The 26,536-nt window shown below is 50.6% G+C and overlaps 1 protein-coding gene across 2 annotated transcripts in view; it reads left to right on the top strand.

The window, feature by feature from the left end:
- The window catches only part of Htra1 (HtrA serine peptidase 1), a 48,015-nt gene extending 30,243 nt beyond the window's left edge, over positions 1-17,772 (top strand). Inside the window, exons 4-10 of one of the 2 annotated variants that reach the window (XM_090345687.1) lie at positions 9,687-9,881; positions 10,722-10,754; positions 12,224-12,338; positions 12,950-12,976; positions 14,125-14,182; positions 15,786-15,881; positions 17,059-17,772. In XM_090345687.1, the coding sequence (XP_090201813.1) occupies positions 9,687-9,881; positions 10,722-10,754; positions 12,224-12,338; positions 12,950-12,976; positions 14,125-14,182; positions 15,786-15,881; positions 17,059-17,227 (693 nt within the window). In that variant the 3' untranslated portion in view covers positions 17,228-17,772. The remainder of the gene's footprint in view (positions 1-9,686; positions 9,882-10,721; positions 10,755-12,223; positions 12,339-12,949; positions 12,977-14,124; positions 14,183-15,785; positions 15,882-17,058) is intronic. The other variant, XM_090345688.1, reaches the window with a different exon arrangement.
- The last annotated feature ends 8,764 nt before the right edge of the window (positions 17,773-26,536 follow it).

The following is a 26,536-nucleotide window of genomic DNA, read 5'->3' as shown; positions in this document are numbered from 1 at the left end:
CTTCAGCCTGGCATTCTTTCCCCTTCCACATGCATTCTTATGGAGCTTCTACTGCTCTTCTAGAAAGATCTTCACTTGGACCACCCCAGTAAAGGGAGGGAGGGAACTCACTTCTGTATCCACCCCTACTCCATAGCCACCCCCTCCTCACGGCCTTGGCGCTTCTCTCCCCATGTGTCATGTGGCTTCTTTCCTTTTGCACCTTACCTGCCCCCTTCTCCCTCCCAGCCCTCAGGGCTGCAGTCACCTCTGACCTCAGATTCCTTCTCCCAGTGCCCCAGAACCCAGCTTCACCTTCCCTAGGGACCAAACCCCAGAGACCGTGAGCTCCATCCCATTCCAATACCATTTTTTCCTCTTCATTTCTTTTTTCATAATTATTGTCTTTCTGAATTTTTATAAATTTGATTTGTTTATTTTTTATGTTGCCTTTAGCTCGGCCTAGGCGCTGTCTCTGAGCTGCTTTTGTTCGAGGCTAGCACTCTACCACTTGAGCCACAGTGCCACTGAAGACTTGTTTGGGTAGTTAGAGATAAGTCTCAGGGCTTTCTATGCCCAGGCTGGTTTTGAACAGCAATCTTTATACCTCAGCCTCCCGAGTAGCTAAGATTGTAGGTGTGAGCCATCAGCGTCCAAATCATTCGTAGTTTTGATTCAGCTTTTATCTCTGCTGCTGCTTAAGTATGAGGGACACATTTGTCTCACCTGTCAGGTGAGTGTGAATTTTGGGCCATCTTCTCAGAGGGAATCTGGGCTCACTACTCCGTGCAGAGTGGGGGAGTGAGGCAGGCTCCAGGGGGTGCTCCTGCTCCTCCCTCTTTCAGGTGAGGAGAGGCAGCCCAGAGCTGCCCATTGCACAGGCCCGTGGCCGGGCCCTGCCCTGACTGTTAGGGCTGGGTGGACACAAGCGCTGTGCTGCTCAGCACTGCTCAGGAGGCTGTGAGGCTTTCTGAGGATGCTTTTCCGGATGCTGCCACGAGGTAAATATTTGGAAATTGCCTAGTCCAGGCTTGAGGTGGTTTCTTCGGGCCCCGAGCCACCTTGGGCCCGGCGGCTTCTTAGACCTGTTTGAAGTGGCTGAAGTATGGCCTCTCTGTACTAGGCTGCCTTGTTTGCAGAGGGTTCTTCTTACTGCTGAGCCTGCTGGCAGCCCAGAGGGCTGACACTTGATCATGGAGTTCAGAGCAGGGTCATGTAGGGGGGTGGGGGTGGTGACAGGACTGGGCCTTTGCCAGCCAGGCCTCTGTAGGCCTGGTCTCTGAGTTTGGCTGGGTGCTTGGTGAATCTGTTCTGAGTTATCTGAGTAAGGAGGGTCTCAGCAGCCTCTGGGGTGGCCGGGGGCCAGGGAGGGGGTGGGGTGAGGTTAGTGACTCACACGGTTCTCCTCAGACAACCTGATTGTGAGACGGTGCTGAGTAAGACCCATGTGTGTCCAAAAGTAACTCAGATAACACAGCCCAGTGTCTTCTGTAGTCTGTCATTCGGTCCCAGAAGGCAGTGCAAGGGGCAGGCTCAGCGCCGAGTGCCCTGCTTTTCCATTTTGAATACTTTTCCCCTGCTCCCTGGACATGTCTGTGTGTGTGTGTGTGTGTGTGTGTGTGCGCTCTTTTTCTCTCCCAGAACTGAGCAAATGTGGGCACCCCTGCATTTGCTGTGGACATTGTGGACCTGGGGTGTTCTGAGGCACCTAATACTGGACTGGTTTTAGGAAGGGAGGATGGATATTGCAGGAAGGAAAGAAAATCCAGAAAGGCATGGGAGCTGGCTTGTTTTCTGTTCTGCCAACCTATGCCTAGGGGCTAATGGGCCTGGGCTGGCTTCTCATTGTTCTGAGTACAGCTCCTCTTGGCATGTGAAAGTATTTCGGTTCCTCAAACTCAGAACAGGAGTCCCATGTATTCTCTGGCCCCCTTTCAAGAACTTGGTTGATTGTTAAGGAAATTCTTTGACTCTTTTTTTTTCTCTCTCTTAATATGGTAGTGTTTTTTTCTCTTTGAAACTTTTTTTTTTTGCCAGTATTGGGCTTGAGCTCAGGACTTGAGCACTGTCCTTGGACTTTCTCAAGGCTGGAGCTCTACCACTTGAGCCTCAGCACCACTTCCAGCTTTTTTCTATGTATGTGGTATCGAGGAATCGAACCCGGGTCTTTGTGCTTGCTATGCATGCTAGGCAAGCACTCTACCACTAGGCCAAACTCCCGGCCCCTCTTTGGAACTTTTTACAGAATTCCATGAAGAATATTATCTATGGTTTGGATAAAAGAAGTTCCCAGGTCACTGGGAGTGAGTTTGTAGATGCCTGATGTCCTTACCCAGGGGAGACACAGTGGGTTCCATGTGAGTGAGTGTGTGACAGCCCATTAGCATATAGAATTAACCTGTAGCCTAAATCTGACCCTTCGTATTTTAAAAAATAGAGTTTTATTGAAACCCAGTCATGTTTCTATCCTCTCCCAGTGGATCTGGACAATTGTAATGGAGATGGTGTGGTCTATGGAGTCTACAAATGCTTTCTGGTATTTCACATAGACAAATTACAAGGCATACAGTGACCTTATCCTGGAGTTTCTGGAAGTGGCTGTAGAGTGTGCTCAGATAGATTGAGTCAGGCAAAATCTGACTAAGGAACTAAGGGGGAATGAGACAGAGAAGTGGGTTTCATTTATTCTTTGTGCTAAGAGGAAATTTGCTTTTTTTTGCTGAAGATGAAGCTGTCTTCTTGCCAGATTCAGCAGAGGGAATCCTTATGTTTACCCACTTCTCTGTGATGTTGGTAGAAAGAAGTTCACTAGAATTCCAAGATGTTTTCATTATGTTGCAACTTGAAGAGTCTATGGCATCTTTTAAGGTCTGGCCTTTCTGTTCCAGCTGTTCCTTGTTCATCACTTGATTTTATGCATTTTTTTGAGCATCTGCATTAGCTGAATTCCATTAGGTGTTGATAGTAGACTGACAATGAGAAAAAGTCATAGAATGTAAAATTTAGAATGGAAGAAAAGTGGAATGGGAAAAATACGGGGACAAGTACAGTGAAGGAGGCAAGGAAAAGCCTGAGGAGAAGCCTCTGAAGAAGGTGGAGGGAGGGGAGTGAATCTTACACTCTGAGGTCTTCAGCTCAAGTCTAGTGCTCTACCACTTGAGCCACAGCGCCACTTCCATTTTTTTGGCGATTAATTGGAGATAAGAGACTGGGGGACTTGCATGCCTGGGCTGGCTCTGAACCAAGATCCTCAAATCTCAGCCTCCTGAGTAGCTAGGATTAAAGGCCTGAGCCACCAGCGCCCAGCTATGTTGTTTTTTAATTGACCTTGAATCTTTGGAATTCGTGCTTATACTCTGAGATGCTCCAGAGCCTTGTGCATTCAGTATCATGAAAGTCTTTCACAGTCTTGGCAGGAGGTTGCAGTTTTCCACAGCTGCCTTCCTAAAACCACCCAGACCTCTTTCTGTGACAAGGAAGGAGTAAGACCTTGTGGTGAATCAAGGACTGATTATTCTATGAAGGATGTCAATAAATAATGTTGCATAAAATGTCAGAACTTGATACCAGGCACATTTCAGATATGTGGTATTTCCCTGTCTGCCAAGCAGCTCACAGACAACATTAGACCCTCCCTCTGTCTCTGTTTTGTGTCGTGACTATGTATGTAACTATAATATGATCTTTGCCAGTGGCCATCTCAAGTTATGTATATAGAATGGTTAAGCATCTTTTCAAACATTTTTTTTGCCAGTCCTGGGCTTGAGCTCAGGGCCTGAGCACTGTCATTGGACTTTCTCAAGGCTAGAGCTCTACCACTTGAGCCTCAGCACCACTTCCAGCTTTTTTCTATGTATGTGGTACCGAGGAATCGAACCCAGGTCTTCATGCATGCTAGACAAGCACTCTACCACTAGGCCAAACTCCCGGCCCCTTCAAACATTTTTAAAAAAAGAATGGTATATCCTGAGCAACTCCCCTGCATATAGTGTCCACTTAGGCTCTTAAGTGGTCCTGAGGACTGAAAAGCCAGGTCACCTGTAGCTTAGCTGGATAGACTGATTGAAATGCCAGTTCTTAGCTAACCAAAGTGTCATTCCCTTTTGAGCTTCTGATGGAATTGTTGGTTGGTGGTACTGGAGTCTGAAGGCAGGACCTTACTCTTGCTAGGCAAGTGCTTCAGAACTCAAACCTTGCTTCTAGTCCCTTGGTGGCTTCTTTGCTCTCTATTCTCTCACTTAATTGATTTTTTATAAATATTTATAGAGCATCTGCCATGGCCTAGACACTATAGCAGCAGCAATATAGGCAGCTGCCATGCTGAGGTCAGCAGACACAAAGGAATGATCAAAGGGCTGAAGACAAAAGTTACACTTGACCATGATTCTCCTCCTCTGGATGCCACAGCACATTTACAGCCACTGGCTGCTTGGCTCCTGTATACAGCTGTTGACATTTTGTGGTCTAAACAAGAGGGGGAGGATATTTGGAATGGCAAGCATTTCTTGATACATCATAAAGGAGACTAAATATTATGGGTGTTCATAACTAGAGAGGAGGAAGGCAACTTTCACATTTGCTTTTGCATTCTTTCTCCTTTTGCACAGCCATCTGGGTGTTCTTTCTCTCTTCTCTCCTGTGATCTCTCTCACTTCTTTTATCCCCATCTGCACATCCATCCTGCTTTTCTGCTCCATTCCTAGACAACAGTAATGATGCATCCGCTGGGGATACCCTGCTTTTCGCCTGGATGTATGGGTGCCTCAGTGACAGTGTTCGCACAGCTTTCCTGTCCTGGCCTTCTGGCTCCTTGATCTCACCTGTCCAGTTGCTCTAGCTGTATCAGCCCTTTTCAAGGTCATACTCTTGACCTTGTTATCTCTGATTCTCTCTAATCTGCATCACAAGCATCTCACTCTTGGTTCATTGCCTTCTCCCCCTGGCAGGTGGCTTTCTAGGAGTGTGACCTGCAAAATTACTGGCTCTGGTCTCAGAAAGGTCCCATATTCTGAGGTCCCTGTGCTAATTTCATCTTTGAATTTGAGTCTTGTCCTCACCATGCATTGAGATGATGGAGTGTGCTCAGTTTGGCGCCTTGGCTTGGGCACAATTCATCTTCTCTTTCCCTGGCATGGCTCCTGGCCTTCCCCCTCACCTGTCTCCATAGACTCTTGGCCTTCCAGATCTTTCTTCCTGTGTCTGGGCAGGAGTGTGGGCACGGAGCTCTGGAGTTGTGTAGCACCTCACAGCTTCTCAGGGTAGTGTGTGGTGTAGAGCCTGGGCTGACAAGGCTATCATGTGTTTTGTAGTTCTCTGGACTGTGGCAGGCTTCTCCCACTTGGGTCTGAGGACCTAATGTATCCTGGCATAAGATATAAATGCCTTTGGGACCCATTGACTCTGAGTCAGGGCAGTGGGCCCTGGGTGGGAATACAATCTTTATTCTCAAAGGTAACACTAGCCAAAAAAAAAAAAATCAAGATAGACTGAGTGTGAAAGGGAAAAACTACTACATTTTATTTTATTTTGCACTTGGGCCCTGCAGAGGGATGCTATGACTGGATCTCAGGAAAGCCTCAATTCATCTGACCATGATCCCCTCACCTCTCCTCTGCCTTTCTCCTATGCGTGTTCTCCATATATCTCTCCTTAGCCAGGCTAGAGCACTCTCCCCCCGCACAGGGGTCCTTAGTAGCTGGCTTGCCCCCCGTTTTGCTTCCACGTCCACTCTGGTTTTCGGAGGCGGCATGCAGGTTTCATGGTGGGTGTGGGGACATACCTTCCTTCCACTGCATTTTTTTTTTTTAAGGAAAATGAAAGGTTAGCATAACTGTTTCCAGAAGGCACATTGAATCACTCCGTTGAGTTGCAGCCAGTGGCTGCAACACTAGCCTTTGAAGCAAACTTCAGCCAAACCGGGGCCAGCCTGGAAGCCCTAGCCATTAAACACGCGTGTGCTAGCAGCTGGCAGATATAGTAGGTTCTGCAAACTCAGCAATGAAAATATTTTCTTTTCTTCTTTTTTTTTTTTTTTTGTAACTGAGGAGAACTTTGTACCTTTCAAAGAAGCAACTGACTTGGCTCATTAGATTAAAAACAAGTTGCTTTTTCTTAAGTTTGGCTTTATTGATTTGTTTTATTGGTCTTCTCCCCAAGCTTTAACAGATGAGGTTGCAACAAAGGGAGCTGTGAGCTGAAGCGCAACTAGGGATGGCTTGTGGCTTTTGTGTCTCTCTCTGCAGCCGTCAGCCAATCACCATCTGGAGAATTCTAGACACCCGTTTCTCTCTGGGTGCTACAGACTTTTGTAGGAAATCATCTGACCACGTAGGGGGTTGTATGCAAAGGGATTTAATAAGGACCCCGTGTCTTTTTGATCTTGCTCGTTAAACTATTGTCATCTAGTAGATGTTTGGAAACAACCAGATGGTCTGGAAAGAACTGTCAAAGAAAGCTGAGGTGACATGGTGAGATTGCCTGACTCAGCTCTCCGGGGAAGCTGTATACCAGCTTGGTCAGTGGTAGAGCTTGGTTTCCCGCAGGTGCTGTTACTGAGTTTAAGGACACCAGTTGGTACCACGGGGGTCTCCTGCAGGGTAAGTGCTTACCTTCCTCCTGGATGCCTCTTTTCTGCTGGAACTCCAGGCTCCAGGTTTCTGCCAGCATGAGGAAGGCCATGACAACTGACAGTGAAGAGAGTACAAGACCTTGTCAATGGAGGGTTTGGCCAAGCAAGAGCTATCGGCCCTCATGGCGGGACCCAAGGTCTCCTGCTGTCTGATGTGCAGCCTCGAGCTCCACTTCTGCCTCATAATTTGTGTGTCCCTGACTTGCCATCCTTCCACACAGTGGGAGAACGCCATGAGCAATGGATGGGTCGGCCCCTGTCTTCCCCTGCTCCTTCCCAGCTGTTGGGAAGATCAATGTTGAACCCTCTTAGGCGAGCTGTGAAGCTCTGGCAAGATGGGGAGATGTGTGAAGTGCTTGTCAGGAGAAGGGCTGGCGTCTTCACTTTCAAGATGGCCTGTGGCTGGTATGGCTTCAAAGGGAGTCTCAGACCGAGTGTCTGCTTCCGGGATCCTGGAGACGGCTTTGATGTGGGTGGTGGCTCGGGAAGAGCTCGCAGACGGATGCAGGGCTCTGCACGAAGCCGAGTGTGATGGGCAGGGCGTGAGGGGACCTCGAAGTGTAAGGCCACATCTGCAGATCAGGCTGGGGCATGGCTGTGCCTTGCAGCCATGTGTGCATTTTATCTTCCCCCTGTCTTCCCCACCCCCTGTGGTACATGTGTCTAGACAGCAATGGAGTTAAAAGCTCAATTACTGGGCAGGAATTTGGCCAGCAGAGCTGTAGCTGCCGAGCAGACAGGCCTGGAGTGAGGATTGCGGTGGAGAATGAGACCCACTTGGATCTGAACAAGCTGAAGAGCCTGGGGCTGGTGTAGCCAGCTCACACCTGTGGGGAGCAGGGGCCAAACAGCCCCCCAAAGGCACTTGACCTCATGGAGAGCTGTAAATCTGTCCTGGCCGACATCTCGACATCTCGGCACCACCTGACTCCTTCGCAGGGATTTCTGTCTGTAATTAGAGTCTAGGAGTCCAGGCTCGTGCATTATGGATGCCGGTCCAAGACGGGACCTGCCTGTTCTCTCACTTAGCCGGGTGGCTTGTCAACAAGAAGTCATTCTGTTTCTGAACCTCTGTTTCCACAGCTGTCAGTGGAGAAAACTGTGCCCTGAGTGTCTATCCAGGTCACCACAAAGGTACTTTGCTGTCTTTAGACAACAGGTTCATTCCTTTGCCCTAAGTCCAGGTTTACGTGATAAGTCACTCTTCTGCCCCCTGTCGTGTAGTCTCCTTGTTTAGCTCTGTCTTGCAATTGCCTTTCACAGTCTCTGACATGTTTGAGTGAAAAACAACTTTAGGCAACATGAAGGGTGGTGTTGCTTGCGGGTGTGATGGATGGCCCCGTTCCTCCCATGCTCCATGCAAGACCAGTGAGGCATGGTTCCTGGAGACACTCCGGGTTCTCATCGGCACCGTCCACCTTGCCTAAGCCTGTGTGGTCATCCAGAGTAGTGGATGACCTCACTGCACTTGGCCACGCTTGTTCCCAGAGTGCTCTGGGCCTGTGGTGGAAATGAGCTGTGTCCCTTGGAGGCCTGGCTCTCCCAGGACAGCGGTTAATGCCCAGGCCCCCACCTTCTGCCCTTATAGACTCCCATCTCTCCCCCCTCCCCTCCCACTGCCTTCCCAGCTTGGCCCAAAGTGTTTGCCTCTGGACCTGAGTCAGACCCAGGGAACAGAATTGCAGAGGGCAGAGTTATCTTTAGGTGTCTGCCATCTAAGGGCTCTGAGACATGGAGCTCACAACATCTGGCTCTTTTCCTGGGAGGTAAAGTGGGGGTGTGGGGTGAGCTGGAAAGGGTTCAGTCTAAGTACTGATTAAATTATCCACAGCAAGTCCTACCTTACACCTTCAGATAAGGCCCCCGCTTTGTGGCTGAGGCTCAGCTTGGCCCAAGCCTGAATGACTTCTCCCTGCAGTTCTGCTTTCTTGGCCTCCAGGGTGACCTGTGGCCGAAGCTTTGCTACTCGTCCTCTGGTCTGCCTCTCAAGGCCAGCCAGCCCTGCACCTCAAAGATAGGACCTCCAGCCAGTCAAGGAATGGCATTGTTGCAGACAGACCTCCCCAGAGTGGCCCAGAGTCTCCTGCCCGCCCCTCCCTCCTCTCCGCCCCCCCCCCCCCAGTGATTGCTGAGGTCATTCTTGGCCAGGGTGGCTGGCCCTGGCCCAGGGTAAACATGCTGGGCCCAGCGCTCTGCATGGAGTTTGGGGCTGTGTGGGGAATGCCACAGGCTTTGGCCTCAAGTTTGCTCAAAGGGGAAGGGTCACAGGGTAGAACTGTGCCTTACCGGGTGGTACCCACTGACCCGGGCAGCACAATTGATGGAGAACCCCTGGCCCCCCACTGAGTTTGCATGAACCACACACTGGTTACAATACCCCGGCTTTAGCTGGTGCTCATACCAGACTCACAGCGTCCAGAGAGCTGCTCAGATCCTAAGGGACCTGGTTCTCAAAATAGACCAGTGAGATGGGTAGAAGGGGTCTGAGCAGGATCTCAGTCCAGCAGCCTGGCCCAGGTTCTGCAGGAAGCAGAGGTGGTGAATGGACATCTTCTCGGGGTGTGAGAGATACACTGCCCACATCTGGTCTCCAGGCCTTCTCCCCAACCCCGTGCCTTCCCAGCCCTGCCATAGGCTCAGTACAGGGCTCCCAGAGCAAGAGACCCTTGGGCAGGGCTCCCCACTTCCCCAGGACTCGGGAAGGTGTGCGTGTGGGAAGTGAGGCAGGTTCCATGACCTCCCCAAGGCCTGTGGGGACTCAGGATCCTGCCCTGATCCTGGGCCTTCTCTAAGATCCCTCTAGGCAGTGGTTTAGATCCTCAGTCCACATCGTCTTCCTCTGTCCTCTGCCCTGAGCAAGTTTATGCTCCATGATAATTAGACTCGAACATAGCTTCCTGCCACTTTCCCAGCATTCCTTGGTGTGTGGTCTCCCTGTTAACTGGATTCCCAGGACCCCAGCAAAGAGTGCCAGGATGAGCTCAGTTCTCCCGGCCAGGGTTTCCAGGTGTCCACGCACGGCGTGGTCCTCCACTGTGTCCACACTGAACGCATGTAACCACATCCCTCGTGTTTGCAGGGAAAGCTGCCTGTGCTGCTGCTGGGCCGCTCTTCTGAGCTGCGACCAGGCGAGTTTGTGGTTGCCATCGGAAGCCCCTTCTCCCTCCAAAACACAGTCACCACAGGGATCGTGAGCACCACGCAGCGAGGCGGCAAAGAGCTTGGGCTCCGCAATTCAGACATGGACTACATCCAGACGGATGCCATCATCAACGTGAGTCACCCGCCCGCCCCTCCCCACCACTGGAAGGCGCATGCCAGGGAAGCTGGGCCTAGAGTGGGGGCCACATCAAGATCTCCACAGTGTTGTCTAAGGTTCCCTTTGAACCCCTGAAGCAGAGGAGGCAGCCTGCCGGCACTCGGATAGCAGTCACCACCACTCCCGCAGCAGACACCTTGGATTTGCCAACGGGCAGCACTGGGAGGTGTTCCCTGTCCTGTCCACAGAGTCGGGGCTCCCCTGCCCTGTGTGGAGGAAGTGGGGGGTCCACGGAGGGCCCACCCTTGCCTGCAGGAGGAAAGTTCACTTTCCAGGGGTTCCATAGCCCAGAGGAAGCGTGAACTCTGCCCTGCGCCCACCGCTCTTGGTCCCGGTCTGAGCAGAGTCTCCGCCACTTCTGCTTGGCTCCCTGTGAATGCTCTGCACCGCTTCCTAAACGGAATCTCCCCATCATCAGTTTTTCCATTTCTGCGTTTGTTCTCCCTGTAGGCTCAGTGTTTCTGAAGAGCAAGGCTTTCTCCTCACATCTGTCTAAGGCATAAGAAAGCCAAGCCTTGCTCCCTCTTGTTGGTTTTAGTCTGAAACCTTGTGGTCAATGTGAAGTCTGGAATTAGGGCGGATCATGGGGGACCCAGCAGCAGTGAGGCTGAGTCTCGCCAAGGGGCGGTGTGGGTGTGGATGGTGGGATGCTGGAGTAAGCAGACAGCCACCTCACTCCAGGAGGAGGAACTAGGTCAGGAAATGGGGCTGCAGGGTGTTGGGCAGAACTGCAGATGTGGATTAAATGTTCTAAAATCACCATGGTTATAACCTTCCATTTTTGTTTAATTTCAGTATGGAAACTCTGGAGGCCCATTAGTGAACCTGGTAAGTAAGGCTTTTCAGTTCCTGTGTTTTGCTTCTCCCTTTCCTTTCCTTTCCTTTCCTTTCCTTTCCTTTCCTTTCCTTTCCTTTCCTTTCCTTTCCTTTCCTCCCCCCTTTTTCTTTTCCTTTCTTTCTCCCCCCCCTCTCTCTCTGTCTTTCTTAGCACTGTCCTTGGACTTTCTCAAGGCTAGAGCTCTACCACTTGAGCCACAGCACCACTTCCAGCTTTTACTATGTATGTGGTACCGAGGAATCAAACCCAAGTCTTTGTGCATGCTAGGCAAGCACTCTGCCTCTAGGCCAAACTCCTGGCCCCGGCTTTGCTTTGTTGACCAAAGCATGTTGTAAAGCATGCTCTGTAAATTGTCACGTATTTAACAAATGGAGGGTTTTTTTTGGAAGGAGGAAGGCACGCTGAAGTTTAGACTGGAGGACATGGTTGTGTTTCAGGACTACAGGCGCATACACATCAGTCCATTCCAGCCTGGAAGAAATGGATAGGCCTTGTGCTGAAAGTCTCAGCTGTGCTGAGTGCCCTGGGGTGGCCAGGGGGGCAGAAGGACCTGGCCTGACTCAGCCACGTGCCACATGGCCACTAGAATGAGAGGAGCCAACCTGTTCACCACTTACAGTTAATATTGAATACGCAAGCACAAAATGGGAGCTTTTGCATCACAGACTGTCAGAGCTGTGGGCAGCTAGAGAGTCATTCACGGAGGGTGGCCTTGGGGCCATCTGTAGTAGGCCTAGGGTGAGGGTGCCAGCACCTCCTGCAGGATCTCTGGGTATCAAGTACTAAAATTTCGGCACCCATGAGAAAGCACCAGGAACACGTTCTGCTTTTGGCAGCTTTTTCTCCCCAGCAGGGGAAATGGGAATGCACCGTGATGCCCTGCCCAGTCCTTTGCTCTTTCCCAGTCCTGCAGGGCGGCTGCTGGTGGAGCTGCTATGGTGGAGATGCCTGTTTCTGGCAGCGAAGCCCTTCAGCCCAGTGGCAGTTTCTCCCACTATCTGCTGTCACCCCAAGGTCTCTGAACATAGGAGAGGCAGGAAGGGTGGAAGATTCTGGGGGACATTTCCCTGCGAAAGGAGCAAATGCTGCAGATTTCAGAGTTGTGTGTACATGCATCCATAGTTCCCCCCTGGATCTCCGTCCTCCTGAGCTGGCTGATGCCGGCTCTGCTGCTTCCCTATGCCCCAGCCCCACATCTTCGTGCCTTTCCTCTTGCTACCCAGGACTTCCTCTTGCTAGTTCTTTTTGGTCTCTGACATAGCCACAGATTTCTTATTTTTTTATATTAATCAGTTGAATTGTACAGAATTATGGGGTACAGTGTAGCAAGTAAACAGCATGTAATAATCATATTAAGGTAGCTGACATTTCCATCTCCATAAGTTTTTAAGACTTCTTTCATTCACTCCGGCCTCTCCCCCTTGTGGATTTACTAAGCCATTTCCACCTTGCTTTTCAGGATGGTGAGGTGATTGGAATCAACACTCTGAAGGTGACTGCAGGCATCTCCTTTGCCATCCCATCTGACAAGATCAAAAAGTTCCTCACTGAGTCTCATGACCGTCAGGCCAAAGGTAAGCAAGGCATGGTTCAGTCCAGGGGATCCCTGCAGAAGGGGTTCAGTCCAGGGGAGCCCTGCAGAGGGGTTCAGTCCAGGGGATCCCCGCAGAAGGGGTTCAGTCCAGGGGATCCCCGCAGAAGGGGTTCAGTCTAGGGGAGCCCCGCAGAAGGGGTTCAGTCCAGGGGAGCCCCGCAGAAGGGGTTCAGTCCAGGGGAGCCCCGCAGAAGGGGTTCAGTCCAGGGGAGCCCCGCAGAAGGGGTTCAGTCCAGGGAAGCCCCGCAGAAGGGGTTCAGTCCAGGGGAGCCCCACAGAGGGGTTCAGTCCAGGGGAGCCCTGCAGAAGGGGTTCAGTCCAGGGGAGCCCTGCAGAAGGGGTTCAGTCCTGAGGCTCAGTGGCCCTTTAGGGACTCAGAAGGGAAATATGGCAGTTTCTACCATACACAAGTTGGCTCTTAGCAAAAATTGAAAGGGTCTGTGCATAATAAGCCTCTGACATTAGGCCACAGGTTTTGTGCTATGATCATGGAAATTATATAAAATCTCATGTAATAGGTGCCAGGCACAAACCTTAGTGCATTGTTTTACCTAACTGTTCTTTGAACACTGAATTCCTTTTCCTCATCAGATGGGAATTACCAGTTTCATTTGGTTGGTAAGAAAACAGATTCAGAATCATCATTCATTCTGCTAATGTTAATTTATCTGTCTGCTTTGAGACAAACAAGTCATCCTTGATGTCTCCTGGGGCTTGAACTCACAGTCTTACACTCTCACTTAGTTCTTTTGTTCATGACTAGCACCCTACTACTTGAGCCACACCTCCAGTTCTGGCTTTTTACTGGTTAATTGGCGATAAGAGTCTCTCAGATTTGTCTGTCTGAACTGGCTCTGAATCACAGTCCTCAGCTTGCTGAACAGCTAAGATGATAGGCTACTGGCGCCCAGGCTTTCTTTTATTATTTTAATTGTACTAATTTATAGGCAGTGGGCAGCTTTACTTGGGGCCTGGTAGGTGTGGTGTTTATCTGCCTGGGAGGGGAGAGGCAACAATCAGATAAGTAAGAGTAATGTCCAGTGGAAGAATGGAGACAGAGATGTCTGGGGAGTGACCAGAGGGGATGATGGTAACTGTGAAATACCCAAGAGAAGGCTCCAGCAGAAGGGGTGGGGTGAGCAGTGCAGACAGGAGGAGTAGATTGGGTGGCCAGTGAGCTCAGGGATTCTTGTGTGTCCCCAGAGCAGCAGTGTGTTGCCCAGGGTGGTGGGGAAGCCTGTTGAGGCTCACAGGAGGTTCTGACGCAGGGCCAGGATTGCACCTTCATTGTATAATAGGGAGGTGAGTGGGGTGGTTGATGTCTTTGGGAAAGGCTGCTCCAGAGGCCAGTGGGGGATAGCTGGAAGGGGGTTGAAGATGGTAGCTAGTGGAGAGGCTCTGCCACTCATCCACAGGAGAGATAGATGCTGGAGCTCTGTCCAGGGTGGTGGGCAGTGGTGGAGTTAGAGCCAAGTGGTTCCATTCTGGCATCTTTGGGGAGTGGAGCTGGCCTGGGGAAGGAGCAGGGGCCAGGATGAGCTGGTGAGGAATGCAGGATGATCACTCCTTAGTGGAGATGATAGAACTTTCCCCGAGTCCCCCAGCAGGTCACTGTGTAGACCAGGACCAAACCACAGCTGCCATGTGCCACCCCCGCCCCCCTCCAGCCCTGCTATCACACTGCACGCTTGGGGCCTGGGACCCCCTGCTCCAGAGTCCCCACTGTCCATCTACTAAGCTGACCTCTCCCAATGTTCTCTCTCCAGGAAAAGCCATCACCAAGAAGAAGTACATTGGTATCCGGATGATGTCCCTCACGTCCAGGTGGGTTAGCAGGCGCGTGTGTGTGTGCACGAGTGTGGGGGTATGTGCATGTATGAATGTATGTGTGCATGCGTGTGTGCAGGCGCGTGTGCCTGTGTACTTGGCACTTAAGTATTTCTGAATATCACAAGGTAGTTGTCTGCACCCCTGAAGGAAAACTGCCCACTGCCATCCAATAGTTTAGCACTGGCTTAAAATCAACGCTCCCTGGGGAAGAAGAGAGGCATAAACCTGAACACCTGGGTAACTGTCTCCTCCTCCTCCTCCTCCTCCTCCTGCTCCTCCTCCTCCTGCTCCTCCTTCTCTTCTTCCTCCTCCTCTTCCTTTTCTCCCTCCTCTTCTCTCTCCTCTTCTTCCTCCTGCTCCTCCTCCCCCCCCTTCTTTCTTCTTCCTGCTTTCTCCTGTCTTCTGCATCTCACTATCCAGAAGCGTGTGCTCTTTTCTTTGAAGGCAGGCCTGGGTGGTGGAGGGGCCAGCTCCCGCTCACTCCCTGTCTCCCTCTCCCCGTCTTCTGTGGAAACCACATTCCAGGAGTGCCCCAGCATGGCCCTGCCTGGAGAATCCACCTCCCATGCGCTGAGCTGTGGGAGGTGGCTGCAGGAATGCCTGGCAGGCTGCTGGCTGGGCAAGCCACGGATGACGGATGGGCTTGTTTTCCCAAGCAGTCCAAGTTGCCACCTGGGGTTGCCAGGCTTATGATGGACTAGAACAGGACCTGGATAAAAAACAGAGGGTAGGAGGGACAGGAGGGGAGACTCAGAGCTGACTCAGCTGACATGGTTAAGACAGTCGTAGTCCAGGAGGTAAAGAGCGGAGCATATCCACAGATACATTGTTGTATTAATTAGAATAATTTTAAGGTGGTTGTCAAAATACTGAGACTGTTTGATGCATGTTAGTTAGAGAGAACTCTTCTTAGCATCCTAGGAGGTAATTTGCCAAGACTAAAGTGACATCCCCTATTTGTCTGGCACAGGAGAGAGGGAGGTGTAGGGACGGAACAGAGACTGTGGGGTCAGCTTTCTGGGCTGTCTGCCCTGCTTTCTTTCTGGTTTATGGTCTCCATGTGCCCAGGCCTTCCCTGAAGGGTGATGCAGCAGTTCGGTTTGTGCCATGCAGCCAGCGTGTGTTGGTGAGGGGTACGGGGATGGTGAGCCACGAGGCTGTACTGGCTCCGTGCCTGCCAGCCTTCCTCCAGGATCTCGTACGATCCTTCCTCACAGTGGCCCATGTCAGAGATCACTGCTGCTAGCACCATTTTTCAGTAAAGAAACAGAAGGCACAGAAGAGTGAAGCCACTGTCCAAGCTAACCCAGGTAGCAAGTGTCAGGCCTAAGGCTGCAGATGGGACCAGACTCCAGACCATTTAGTTCTTTCGATGGTCAACACCATGAATTGATTAGTAAATAAGAGAAATAGTAATAGCAACCAGAGGACTTCCCTGCTGTTGAGAAGTAGACCTTAGAATCTAGCAGACAGGTGGTTACAAAATGGAATCCGGATTAGAGGTGAGGGGGGACTGAGAGCTGAGCATTGGCAGAGGAAAACCCGTGGGCACTTACTGTTAACACAAGGGTGTTCCCCCCCCCCCCCCCCCGAACAGCAAGGCCAAAGAGCTGAAGGACCGCCACCGAGACTTTCCAGACGTGCTCTCCGGGGCATACATCATCGAAGTCATTCCCGACACCCCGGCAGAAGCGTGAGTGAGAAGCGGCTTCTCTTTTGCTAGTGCTCACGTGGCTTCTGGTGTTGTGAGGAGGGGAAGGGGCAGTGTTCTTTTCATCCTGGCCTACAGAGGCAGGTCCACCTTTGGAAAATGTGGCTGGACATGTGTGGGCCAGGTCTTGCCCTGGGCTGGACCAAGGGCTTTTCTGTAGAAGGTGTGTTCTGCTTCTCTCAGAGGCATCAGGCAGGTTGAGCAATAGCAGGTTTTCAGGAGTCTCTGGGAAGTCAGGGGGCAGAGATGGGGTGATGGGTACACATCTCCTTCCAGAAACTTCTCTAACTGTATCGGTGAGCAGTTAGGCCAGCTGTCAGTGCTTCCAGACAAATGACACAACTGTCATCAAAGGAACTTCAAAAGATTGTCTCAGCTTACAGTTAGGGCTAGCATAATATCCAGAGGGGAATGTTGGATGTGAGGTAGCAAGGCCTTGGGGGCTGGCGCTGCCTGCTTCGTCTATGACTGACAGGATGAGAAGGGTGGTTGTATTTTTACATAGTTGAAAAAAAAGGCTTCAAAATAACCAGAGCGCTTTGTGACATGAGAAAATTCTGTGAAATGCAATTTCCTGTGTTCACACATGTTGTATTGGGACGTAGCCATGCCCCTTCCATTTCAGACTGTGCTGTGCCTTGTGCTGCAGGGTTGTAGCTAAGGACAGAGACCAGACTTCCTGTCTGGTCTTTTATGGGGAAAGATTGCATCTCCCTATGTCAGGCAACGCTGGTCCTCCTGGGCAGATGGCCCCTTGTCACAGACAGGAGGAAGTTACAGCAACAGTAGACATGGCCTAGCACTCTTAGAAGACTTGTTCTTCGAACTGCAAGGCCAATTACAAGCAAGTTGGCCTCAGTCACAGCAACATGGCAGATTGTGCCTTGTACATCTGTGCCGCCTCTGGGGCCAGACTGTCCTAAGACCACACACACGCCACAGGCCTGTCTGTCATGGATGCACTTGAGGATGGGGCCTAAAAATATCTCCAAAGGAATTGCCGCCCACCGATGGCTTCAGTCACTCTTGACTGAGTCTACCACAGTCTGCGAACCCCGGGGCCCCTCTACTCTGGGCAGTTTGGTTGTAAAAGCTGCACCTGTCTTGATGATGTGAGAGGAGTGAAAACACCCTCAATGTGTCTCCCTGTGTGTTACAGCGGTGGGCTCAAGGAAAACGATGTCATCATCAGCATCAACGGACAGTCGGTGGTGTCTGCCAATGATGTCAGTGATGTCATTAAGAAGGAAAACACCCTCAACATGGTTGTCCGCAGGGGCAACGAGGACATTATGATTACGGTGATCCCAGAGGAAATCGACCCCTAGACGGAGGCAGGAGCTGGACTTCATGTTCCCTCAAACACTGTCTAGCGGATGGCGCGTGCAGACTCTGGGCTGGCGTCACGGGACACCTGGGACTCTTCGCCACCATCTTGTCTGCTTGGTGGAAACGCCCTGACCTCCAGAATCCTTCTCGATAGTTTGCAGGCAAAGCACATGTAAAGTTGCAGGTGTGCAGGCAGAAGCTCCGCCCTCTGTATCCTATGTATGCCGCGTGCTTTCTCTCGCCAGCTTGGCCGTTCCTGCGTAGACAGTCGACATTTGTCTCTTCCCCTAATTGCATTGTCGTCTTAATCCAACTAATGCAGCTGACGTGGTGCGTAGATGAGAGGAAGGCCTCGGGGAACCGGAAGGGTCCTGGGCCTGTTGACAAGTTCTCCATGTCGGCACCCAGATGAGGTCGACTCACGGAGACCACGGGGGTGAGCACTGGTTTCCAAGGTGGCCAGTGGCCTCTTTTAGGATCTCTTCAGAGCAGGGGAGCGAGAGGACTTTGAATTTGAGCTATTAAAGTACTTCTTCATATTTGGCTTTTGAGCGTGTTTCTTTTTTTTCATAGCCACTCACCATCTTTTGGAAATGGTTCTGATGTCAGTGGGCTCCACATTAAACCACATTGTGTGTGAGTTATTGCAAAATCATCCCGAGGGATTTGCCAGTGTTATACAACCCTGCTTGGTCACCCTGGCTTTGTGAATAGGCCTGGAGACCGTTCTACTTGCATCTGGAGCTTTTCAAACTAAGGGGAGTCTTTCAGTCCCGTAGATCATGCAATCAGTCAACAAAGATTTTTCTGGTCCTCTGCTGTGTACCAGGCACCGGGCCAAGAATGGAGGGTGGTGGCCAGAGTGGGACAGATGCAGCCTTCCCTCCCTTGAACTTCCACCAAGAAGGCAGGTCTTCTTTGGAAAGGCAGCCAGTCAGGAGTCTCCACAAAGCCTCAGGATGGGCCCAATCTAAGTTCTCAGGAGGTACAGGACGGAGGCGGAGTCACCTTGTTTGTCCTTGGTTGGAAATAAGAACTAGGCCTCAAGCCTTGGAGAGTGAAGCCGGGATCTCTCAGCGTCTTGTAACAAGGCAACAAAGTGCAATCTTACCCTGCTCAGAGAACCAACTGCTCTCTCCAAGAAAACCTTCCAAGAGTTTGTAAAGCTAGGTCTGTGAAGGCTGTTGCAAAACAGCCTGTTGGCCTGGAAGCACACAGGCCTGGGTCCCTGAAGAGCAAGGCTGTTGATGGTAGGAGCCAAGGATCAAAGGCCGTGTAGCCCTGGTCAGCACTCAGAGGGGGAGCTTGCCCTGGAGAAAATCCCAAGACGGGAGCTTCATCCTCCCGGCAGCAGAGGCAAGGCCTTCCAGCAATGCCTGCCTCGAGCAGCTGAGGCCCTGTTGCAGCCCGGGGCCAACCCTGTCCTCTGCTTGGCTGACGTTGGAGTCAGAAAGGAGCCAGCAGGTCCTTTTCATTCTTGGCATTGTTTTACATTCCTTGCCTCCTATTTAAAGATCCTGCGCAGAGTGGCTTCCACGTTCTTTCTCAGATGATAAGTGTGGGGCTGGGAGGAAGGAGGGGCCTGCCCCATGCTGAGTCCTGGCCACAGAGGTATGAACTAAGTCCTGGGTGGTGTGGAGGTCAGAGCCAGCCCACCTGTCAGCAGCCTGTAGTCCTGGGGCTGGGGGTTGGGGGGGGCAGAGACCATAGCTGGTTCTGCTGGAAGGAGGAAGCCCAGGGCCTCTGCTGAGTTCTCTGAACATGCCACTGAATCTCCCAGGGTTGACAGGACTGGGGGGAGGTGGTGGAGATAGAGCGGCAGCTCAGCGCAGCATTGTACCTGCCCAGGGGGCCTTGGGACCTGGAGGTGCTGCTTGTCCTGGTGCTTCCTGGGGACCCTGGGGCCAGGTGTGCCGCTTGCCCTGGTCCATCCCTTACTCCCTCACTGGTGCTGGAAGGCATCCTGACATCTCTCAGGATGGTTGTTTCTTCTGCTTGCTTTGCCCTGGGATGGAGGTTTTTGCACATAAATTAGCCTTAGAAGTCAGGGTGTTTGAAGGCAGAGAGGGTTGCATTTAAATCCATGTCTGCCCACCACTGGCTGTGTGACTTTGCACCGGTTGCTTAGTCTCTCTGTGCCACGTTCTGTCATCTATAAAATGAAGGTAATAGTAATATCAATTTCTGCTATTTGCAAAATTAAGTTCCTTTATGGTGTACATGATAAGTGCTTGGTAATTTTAGTGACATAATACTGAATGTCTTTGAGCCTCGGTTTTCCTTATGTGGAATGATTTCTCATTCCAGGTATAGAATATGACAGAAAGATAATATAAATTCTCCTGGTTTTGCCACTGGGCTGCCACAGTTCTCTGTTGGGTGCTTTCTGTGCGTCAGCTATCACAGGGGGCACTGAACATTTACTAGCTTGCTGAGTCTCTGAGCAGTTCTGAGATTGAGCCCCATTTATCCCTTTCATTAGATAAAGAGATCAGATACTCAGCTCTAGTCCAGCTCCAGCTCCAGCTCCACGGTCCCTTTGAGCTCTAACTCTAAGACCATCTCATCTCTTCTTAGATATCTCTCCATAGCTTCAGAGACAACCCTGGAGCCAGGCTCACAGCTCCTCAGTTTTAGTCTCCGGGACCCTCTCGGGCCTCTTGAATGTTCCTTTCACAGCCTCATCTCTTTTGTCTCCTGGGAAAATCTTTCCTGCTAGCCAAGCATGGGCTCATCAGTGCCGCTTCCCACCTCAGCTCCTTTAGCTCTGAGGCCAGCTTTGCCAGCTGTGGGCACAAGATGAAAGTCCATGTTTTTACAGGGACATGGGTAGCCTGTGTTCCCACCGGCGCAGCACCTTAGGCTGGATAGGGCCTTGGACAGTGGCAGCGTGCTGGCCTCATTTTAGAAGATGCCACTGCAGTGGGGCAACACCTTCCTGTGTGTGGTGCCACAGGACACGAAGGCCTGGTGAGCAGCCCCCTGGTGGAACCCTCTGGTGTCTTTGCCTGCTGTGGCTGCCTCGCCAGCACAGGCCTTTGTAGGAGCTGCCTGGAGCACTGGGCTGTAAGACTCTGTGAAAGGGAAGGGGTGTCCAGTCTCACTCCCAGTCAAGGGCACTCTGACCTTGGCAGTGTTCTGGATGTGGCCTCAGCTCCATGGATGAGGCAGGACACGATGCTGCTTGCTATCCCCGGCAGAATTGGCTCAGGGATGAGGAGCTGTTTGTTGTCCTCCACCCGAGAGCGCCGTCTCATCTCCCCACACTGGGCTCCTTGCTTGGTGAAGTGAAGGGAGAGCGGGCTTTGTGTCCAGGAGCTGGTCCCCGGGAGGCTGGCAGTGTTGCCGAGGACGGGAGCAGCGGTACCGCTGTGGAGTCGACGTGATGCAGCACGCCTCGTCCACAACGTGTCTGCGCCCAGCACGGAGCGGGCGCTTTACCCGCGTCTCTCATGGAGCCCCAGGAACTCCAGGGAAGAGGACCTATTATCCCACTTCATTAGACTCAGGGTGAGGTTTTTGGATCAAGGCTGGTGCTCTACCACTTGAACCTCACCCTCGCTCCAGCTTTTTGGTAGTTAATTGGAGATAATAATCTCTCGTGTTTGTTTGCTCAGGCTGGCTTCGAACTATGATCCTGTGGAATCTCAGGTTCCTGATTGGCTAGGATTATGATATGAGCCACTGGTTTCTCACTGCTTACATCGTTTTAAAACCCTGCAGATATTTATTCCACTCGGGCCAGGAATGTGGTAGAGTGCTTGCTTTGCATGCATGAAGCCCTGGGTTCCATTCCTCAGTACCACATACACAGAAAAAGCGGGGAGTGGCACTGTGGCTTGAGAAAGCCTTGAGAAAGCCTAAGGACAGTGCCCAGGCCCTGAGTTCAAGTCCCAAGACTGGCAAAAAAAAAAAAAAAGAAGAGAAAAGAAAAAAGAAAGAAAAAAAAAGAAAAAGCTTTGTTTTAATGTATAATGATGTAATAGTCTTCAATACAAGATTCAGTTTACAGAAATCTCCATGAAGCCAGTCTAGAGAAATGCTCAATTTTTACACTGTGTATTTATATTAGGAACGATTGCTTCTTTATATAGAAAAAAGCCTTTACATCATATTAGAGTTGAAATTCTACATCAGTATATAACCTACTGACAGTTAGTTTGGATGACCAAACGTCCAACTTGCTAAATTCTCCATGTTTTCTCAACTTAAAAAAAATCTGTACTCAATATTAAAAGTCTGTACACGTGTATACAGTGAAACAGAAGACCCCTCTTGGGGTTCTTACAAACAGAATTCTCTAACCCTTATGGCTGCAAGAGTTAGTTTATAAAAATATTAAAAGAATGATCAACATGTATTTGTATAGTCGAAGAAGCCAGCCAGGCTTTCTCTGTTTCATACTTCAGAAGTGCCTGGAAACACGTGATTGGAAACAGAGCACTGTGTGTACATGAGCTGTCGATGTTACTTGCAGTGATACTCACCCTTATTCCTCTCACTTTGTGTACACATTACTCCATTCCAGTGACAACCATCAAACCCATCACTTTGGCTTGAGCACACATTCCTGGGATCTGGGACAGAGGACAGAATTTGACTTCCTGATTATGCACATTGAAAAGAGACACCTACCTCCCTCTATCAAAGTTAACTTGCCAGGTGTTGGTGGCTCACACCTGTCATCCTAGCTGCTCAGAAGTCAGATCTGTGGACCACAGAAAGAAGACTCTGTAAGACTCCGTCTCCAATTAACCAGCAAAATACTAGAAGTCGAGGCATGGATCAAGTGGTAGAGTGCCGGCCTTGAGTGAAAAGGCCAATCAAGAGCACCAGAACTGGCACGCACTGTGTATGTGTGTGTGTGTGTGTGTGTGTGTGTATTTTCTTTAGGCTGGTAAATTGAACATTTTATAATGAATTGTTATTTAAAATACATTGATTTCTACCAAGATAGATGCATATTTTGTTAACATGCATCTTTCTGGGAAGTAAGGTAGGCAGTAGTAAACTCAAAGGGGCAGATGATTGGAGTTTAAATACCTTCTTAGCAGGGGAGAGGGAAGTTTGAGGGGGGTGGGGGGAAAGGGGATGCTGTCCAACTGTTTTAAAGTGATTGTTAGGAAAAACGGTTAGGACAAAGTTCCTGTGCATTCTGGGACAGTTCCTGGAAGGTTGGGGTGGAGCTGCAGGGAGGCAGGGGTCTCATTACACAGACCTCACCTTCCAGGTAATCTCTTGGAACCACACCGTTTCTCACCCCGCCCCCAGTAGGGCTAGGTGTGAGAGGACTCTGACCCTCACATTTCTGGGTTAATCTTTCCTTGCCATTTATTGACATTCCTTAACACTTGCACTTCTTCTGGGAAAGGAACTGCCCTTATTTAGATAAGGAGATTTTCCAGAAATTTAGACCCTTTCCCTGCTTTCCCTGTGGCCAAAGATGATTAGAAATGGGGAAAGCAGCAAGTGAATTCAAGGAGACTTTGGTTCTGAATCTGTGGCTCAGCACATTAAAGTGTCTCACTTTGGGGAATCATTTCCATTTGCACTCATTTGCAAAGTCTGTGTCAGTCAATTGGTGTGAATGAAGTCAGAGTCAACCAGTGCAGGTTGACAGGTGTGGTAGCCTGCACCCCACTGGCTTATTCTCTCTGCTCAGGAGAGAACCACCCTTGACTCTTCTAAGTGGGCAGTGTGCCGAGGATTATACCAGACATAGAGGGAGTCGAAGGTCCCTAGGGCCTAGGGAAGGTCATACCAAAATGTGCCTCCATTCTCAGGATGGTGCCCATGGGTAGTTTGTGAGGAAGCATCATAGAGCTGTAGCCACTGACCTCCTGAGTCTGCACGCTTCTCACATTTCCAGTCAAATCCCAGATATGTATTTTTCTAACTGCACGACTGGGACAGGAATCTTCATCTCTCTGTGCTGCTGCTTCTTCTTCCATAAGACATGCTCACCTGGCACCTGCTTGGCACCGAGTGCCCTGTAAATGACGGGTGAGGTGCAGGCACAGGTCAGTGCCATTTACAACCCACCCTTTTATTCTAGGCAGATCTAAAACCCCTGACGGCTGCACCCTGTGCCAACAGTGAACACAAGGGCTCCGCATCCTTCTGGAGCCCCCTCCCTGCATCAAGGCTTTAACCTCAAAAGAGGATTACGTGTACCTACCCACCCCGGAGCAGCCTCTGTCTAGAGGCCAAACCATTTTTGGAGGGCTGCAAAGGGAGGGTCTGAAGAAACGGAAGAGTTTTGTGCCACCTAGAAACCTATCCTTCCCCAGAAGCTCCCATACAGTCTTCACCTAACCTCACACATCACCCTTAGGGTGCTTTCCCAATCCACTAAGGTTCTTACTCTTCTTTGCTGCCTCCAGGACAGTGCCTCGTCTCTGGAACCAAAGAACATCTAGAATATCCTAATCACCCATAATTGCTCCACCACTGCTGAGCTGTGTCACCGTCTGTAGTGGGTTTTAGCCCACGGGGAGATGGAAGCACCCAGAGGTGGAAAGAGGTAGGGCCAGACCAGAGTCCATATTCACTTGTCTGCTTTTCTGTCTTTATAATGATTATCTGCTTCTAGAAACAAGAAAACAATGGTTACACGAGGCTTAGAAACTGCCCATGTGTGAATACCCACGAGATGGGAACATTCTGGCACCATATTGCTCTCCCCCTCCCCCGGCCCCCACCTTAGCACACATTGTCAGGTCTACCTGGAAGCCTTTCCATCTTAGGATGTCTTTGAAGAAATGGTGCAAACCATCTTGTGTGTCCAGATCAACTCCTCTCCTAGATACCTCATTTAGTCATGCAGAAGGGTCTCAGGTGAGCAGACTCCTCTCTCTCCAGCTTATAGATGGCGGGTGGGACCTGCCAGAGCACTGATGTCATTTACAGAAAGGAATCCAGATGCTGGCTTCCAGTTCTTGGAGTCCAATCCTGTGGGCCTGTTGGAAACACACACAGCAGAAGGCCCTGGCCTTTCCAGCGTGCCTGGCCTAGTTCTGGGAGAGCCAAGCTGGACTGCCCACCCTCCATGTCCTGTGTCTGGGGCCCAGCTGGGCGGACTCACACAGCCCTCGGGTGCTTCCATCAAAATGTGGGTGGACCACAAGTGGAGGGGTGGGAGGGGGGGAGGCTTCCTGCCACTAAGCACTTGTTTTATTTAGAACTTTTCAAAGCAATTGTCTCAGTGTGGGGTCCTTGCCAAGAACCAGCAAAGATCAAATGGAATAAACACCAACAAATACATTTTTTCAGTTTTGACCAAAACGAAAAGGGTCTTTATGGAAACAGCTTTCTGTTCCTCATGTCTCACGGGGCTGGTTCGGCTTAGGGTGGCATTCCAACTCATCCTCTGACTCCTTGACACAGCATCTCCCCCTCAGCCCTCGGACAACCTGCTGTGTGCGTATTCTTTCACAGCCTCCAGACCAGGCTGCCATATTGGAAACCAGGCTCCAGACCTGTGTCTCTTAACCCTGATCCCATCTTGTGGTGCTCAGTGACATTCCCCGAAGACATCTCTAGAGTAGTAAAGGTTCTGGGATGGGTGTGTGAAGATGATTATGCAAGACAGTGTTTCATAGGTGTTGATCCCATGAAAGGTCAGATTGCTGTGGACACAAAGGGAGAGCTGGTCAGGGCACCTGCTTCTGCCCAGCTGCCCAGGCTCCGGGAGCTTGATGGGTCCTGTCCGTCTCTGTGCCCCTGTATGCTGAGTCAGTACACCTGACATGAAACCTGAAGCAAAACCAGGCTGAAGTACTGCCCTCGTGCTTATGCTAAGCATTTCGAACAAGCTCAGGGGCCCAGGAAGAGGGGGTGCTGAGCTCATTTGCGTAGGGGTCCTACTGTTCTCAGGCCCCCAAAATCCAGATGTCTCCCTTTCCAGCTGTTTTTCTGGTTTACTATTTGTTTTCCTTTCCCTCACTAGTTAACCACCGAGATGGCCTAGTAACTGAGTCTGGGGAAAGAAGTCAGTGTAGAAGACAGTAGGCCGCCACTAGACTAAGGAAGCTAGAACAGAGTAGATGGTCATTTCAAGAGAACGTTCTCTCAGAGACAGAGATTACTTCCTGCTTTTAACCTGGCTCCTGCTCCTGTTCTGGGAACTATTATTAGCCCTGTGCTGATTCCGTAAGATCAACTGTCCCACTGAATTCTGATAGCGGACGCTTAGAGAGGCAGTCTCCCTGTGGAAGAATGCAGGGCGACTGAAGTGAGAGCAGAGTGGATGCCAGCCCACATGTCTCCAGGACCCCTCAGCTGGTCCTCTGTGTGGCGGCCAAGTGTGCCTGTGTCAACACAGCAGGAGAGCTGGCTCAGCAATCTGAAGCCTCAGAGCTCCACGCCAGTTCTGGAGATGGGGTTGGAGAGAGGGAAATGACTTTAAAAATGTGTTTCAGTTAAAAGTCAGGTCACAAGGAATACAACATGCTTAAAGGCAATTCTGGACAGAAAATGGATGCTTACACAGAAACCTGCACAGAGATGGTTGGAGCAACAGTGAGAGGGGTTGGAGAGAGGGAAAATGACTTTAAAAATGTGTTTCAGTTAAAAGTCAGGTCACAAGGAATACAACATGCTTAAAGGCAATTCTGGACAGAAAATGGATGCTTACACAGAAACCTGCACAGAGATGGTTGGAGCAACAGTGAGAGGAACTACTAAGATAACCATCAGGACCTAATGGAAAAGTGAGCTTTAGGGTATCCATACAATGGAATAGTGTCCCGTGCCAAAAAGAAATGCGCTGTCTAGCCATGAAAAGACGTAGAGGAAATTTAAGTGCATATTGCTAAGTGAAGGAGGCCAATATGAAAAAGCCATCTGGATCGTCTCAGTGCTCACACGGTCTGGAAAGACAAAGTGATGAAGAATGAGGAGACCGGGGGTCGTAGGGTCTGGAGGGGGTGAATAAGTGGGGCACAAGGGACGTTCAGAGCAGCACGACTATTTCCTATGGTTTGTAATGACCAGTCCTGTGTAGCATGACACCAAAAATGATCCCCATGGGACCGTGGACTTTGGCTGACAGTGCAAAATCCATGCAGGTTTATCAGTTATAACCAATGAGCCACACTCAGGATGTGGGAGAGACGGAGTGCATAGGATCTATGGGCTTCGTCTGCCCTTCCTCTTCAATTAACAGCAAACCCGAAAGGGTTACTAAACAATAGAACGATTACTCATTAGAAGAAAGTGAAAACTGATCCACATAAGTGCCCAGTGAAGCCTCGGACTCTAGAGAAGGACTCCACCGTGAGCTCCAGTGGCAGTGTGTGGCCAGGTTG

The sequence above is a fragment of the Megascapheus bottae genome, chromosome 15 (genome assembly GCF_031878675.1).
Source record: "Megascapheus bottae isolate mThoBot1 chromosome 15, mThoBot2.hap1, whole genome shotgun sequence".
Classification (NCBI taxonomy): Eukaryota; Metazoa; Chordata; class Mammalia; order Rodentia; family Geomyidae; genus Megascapheus; species Megascapheus bottae.
The sequence above is the reverse complement of the archived record's forward strand: the minus strand, read 5'-3'. Positions and strand labels throughout refer to the sequence as shown.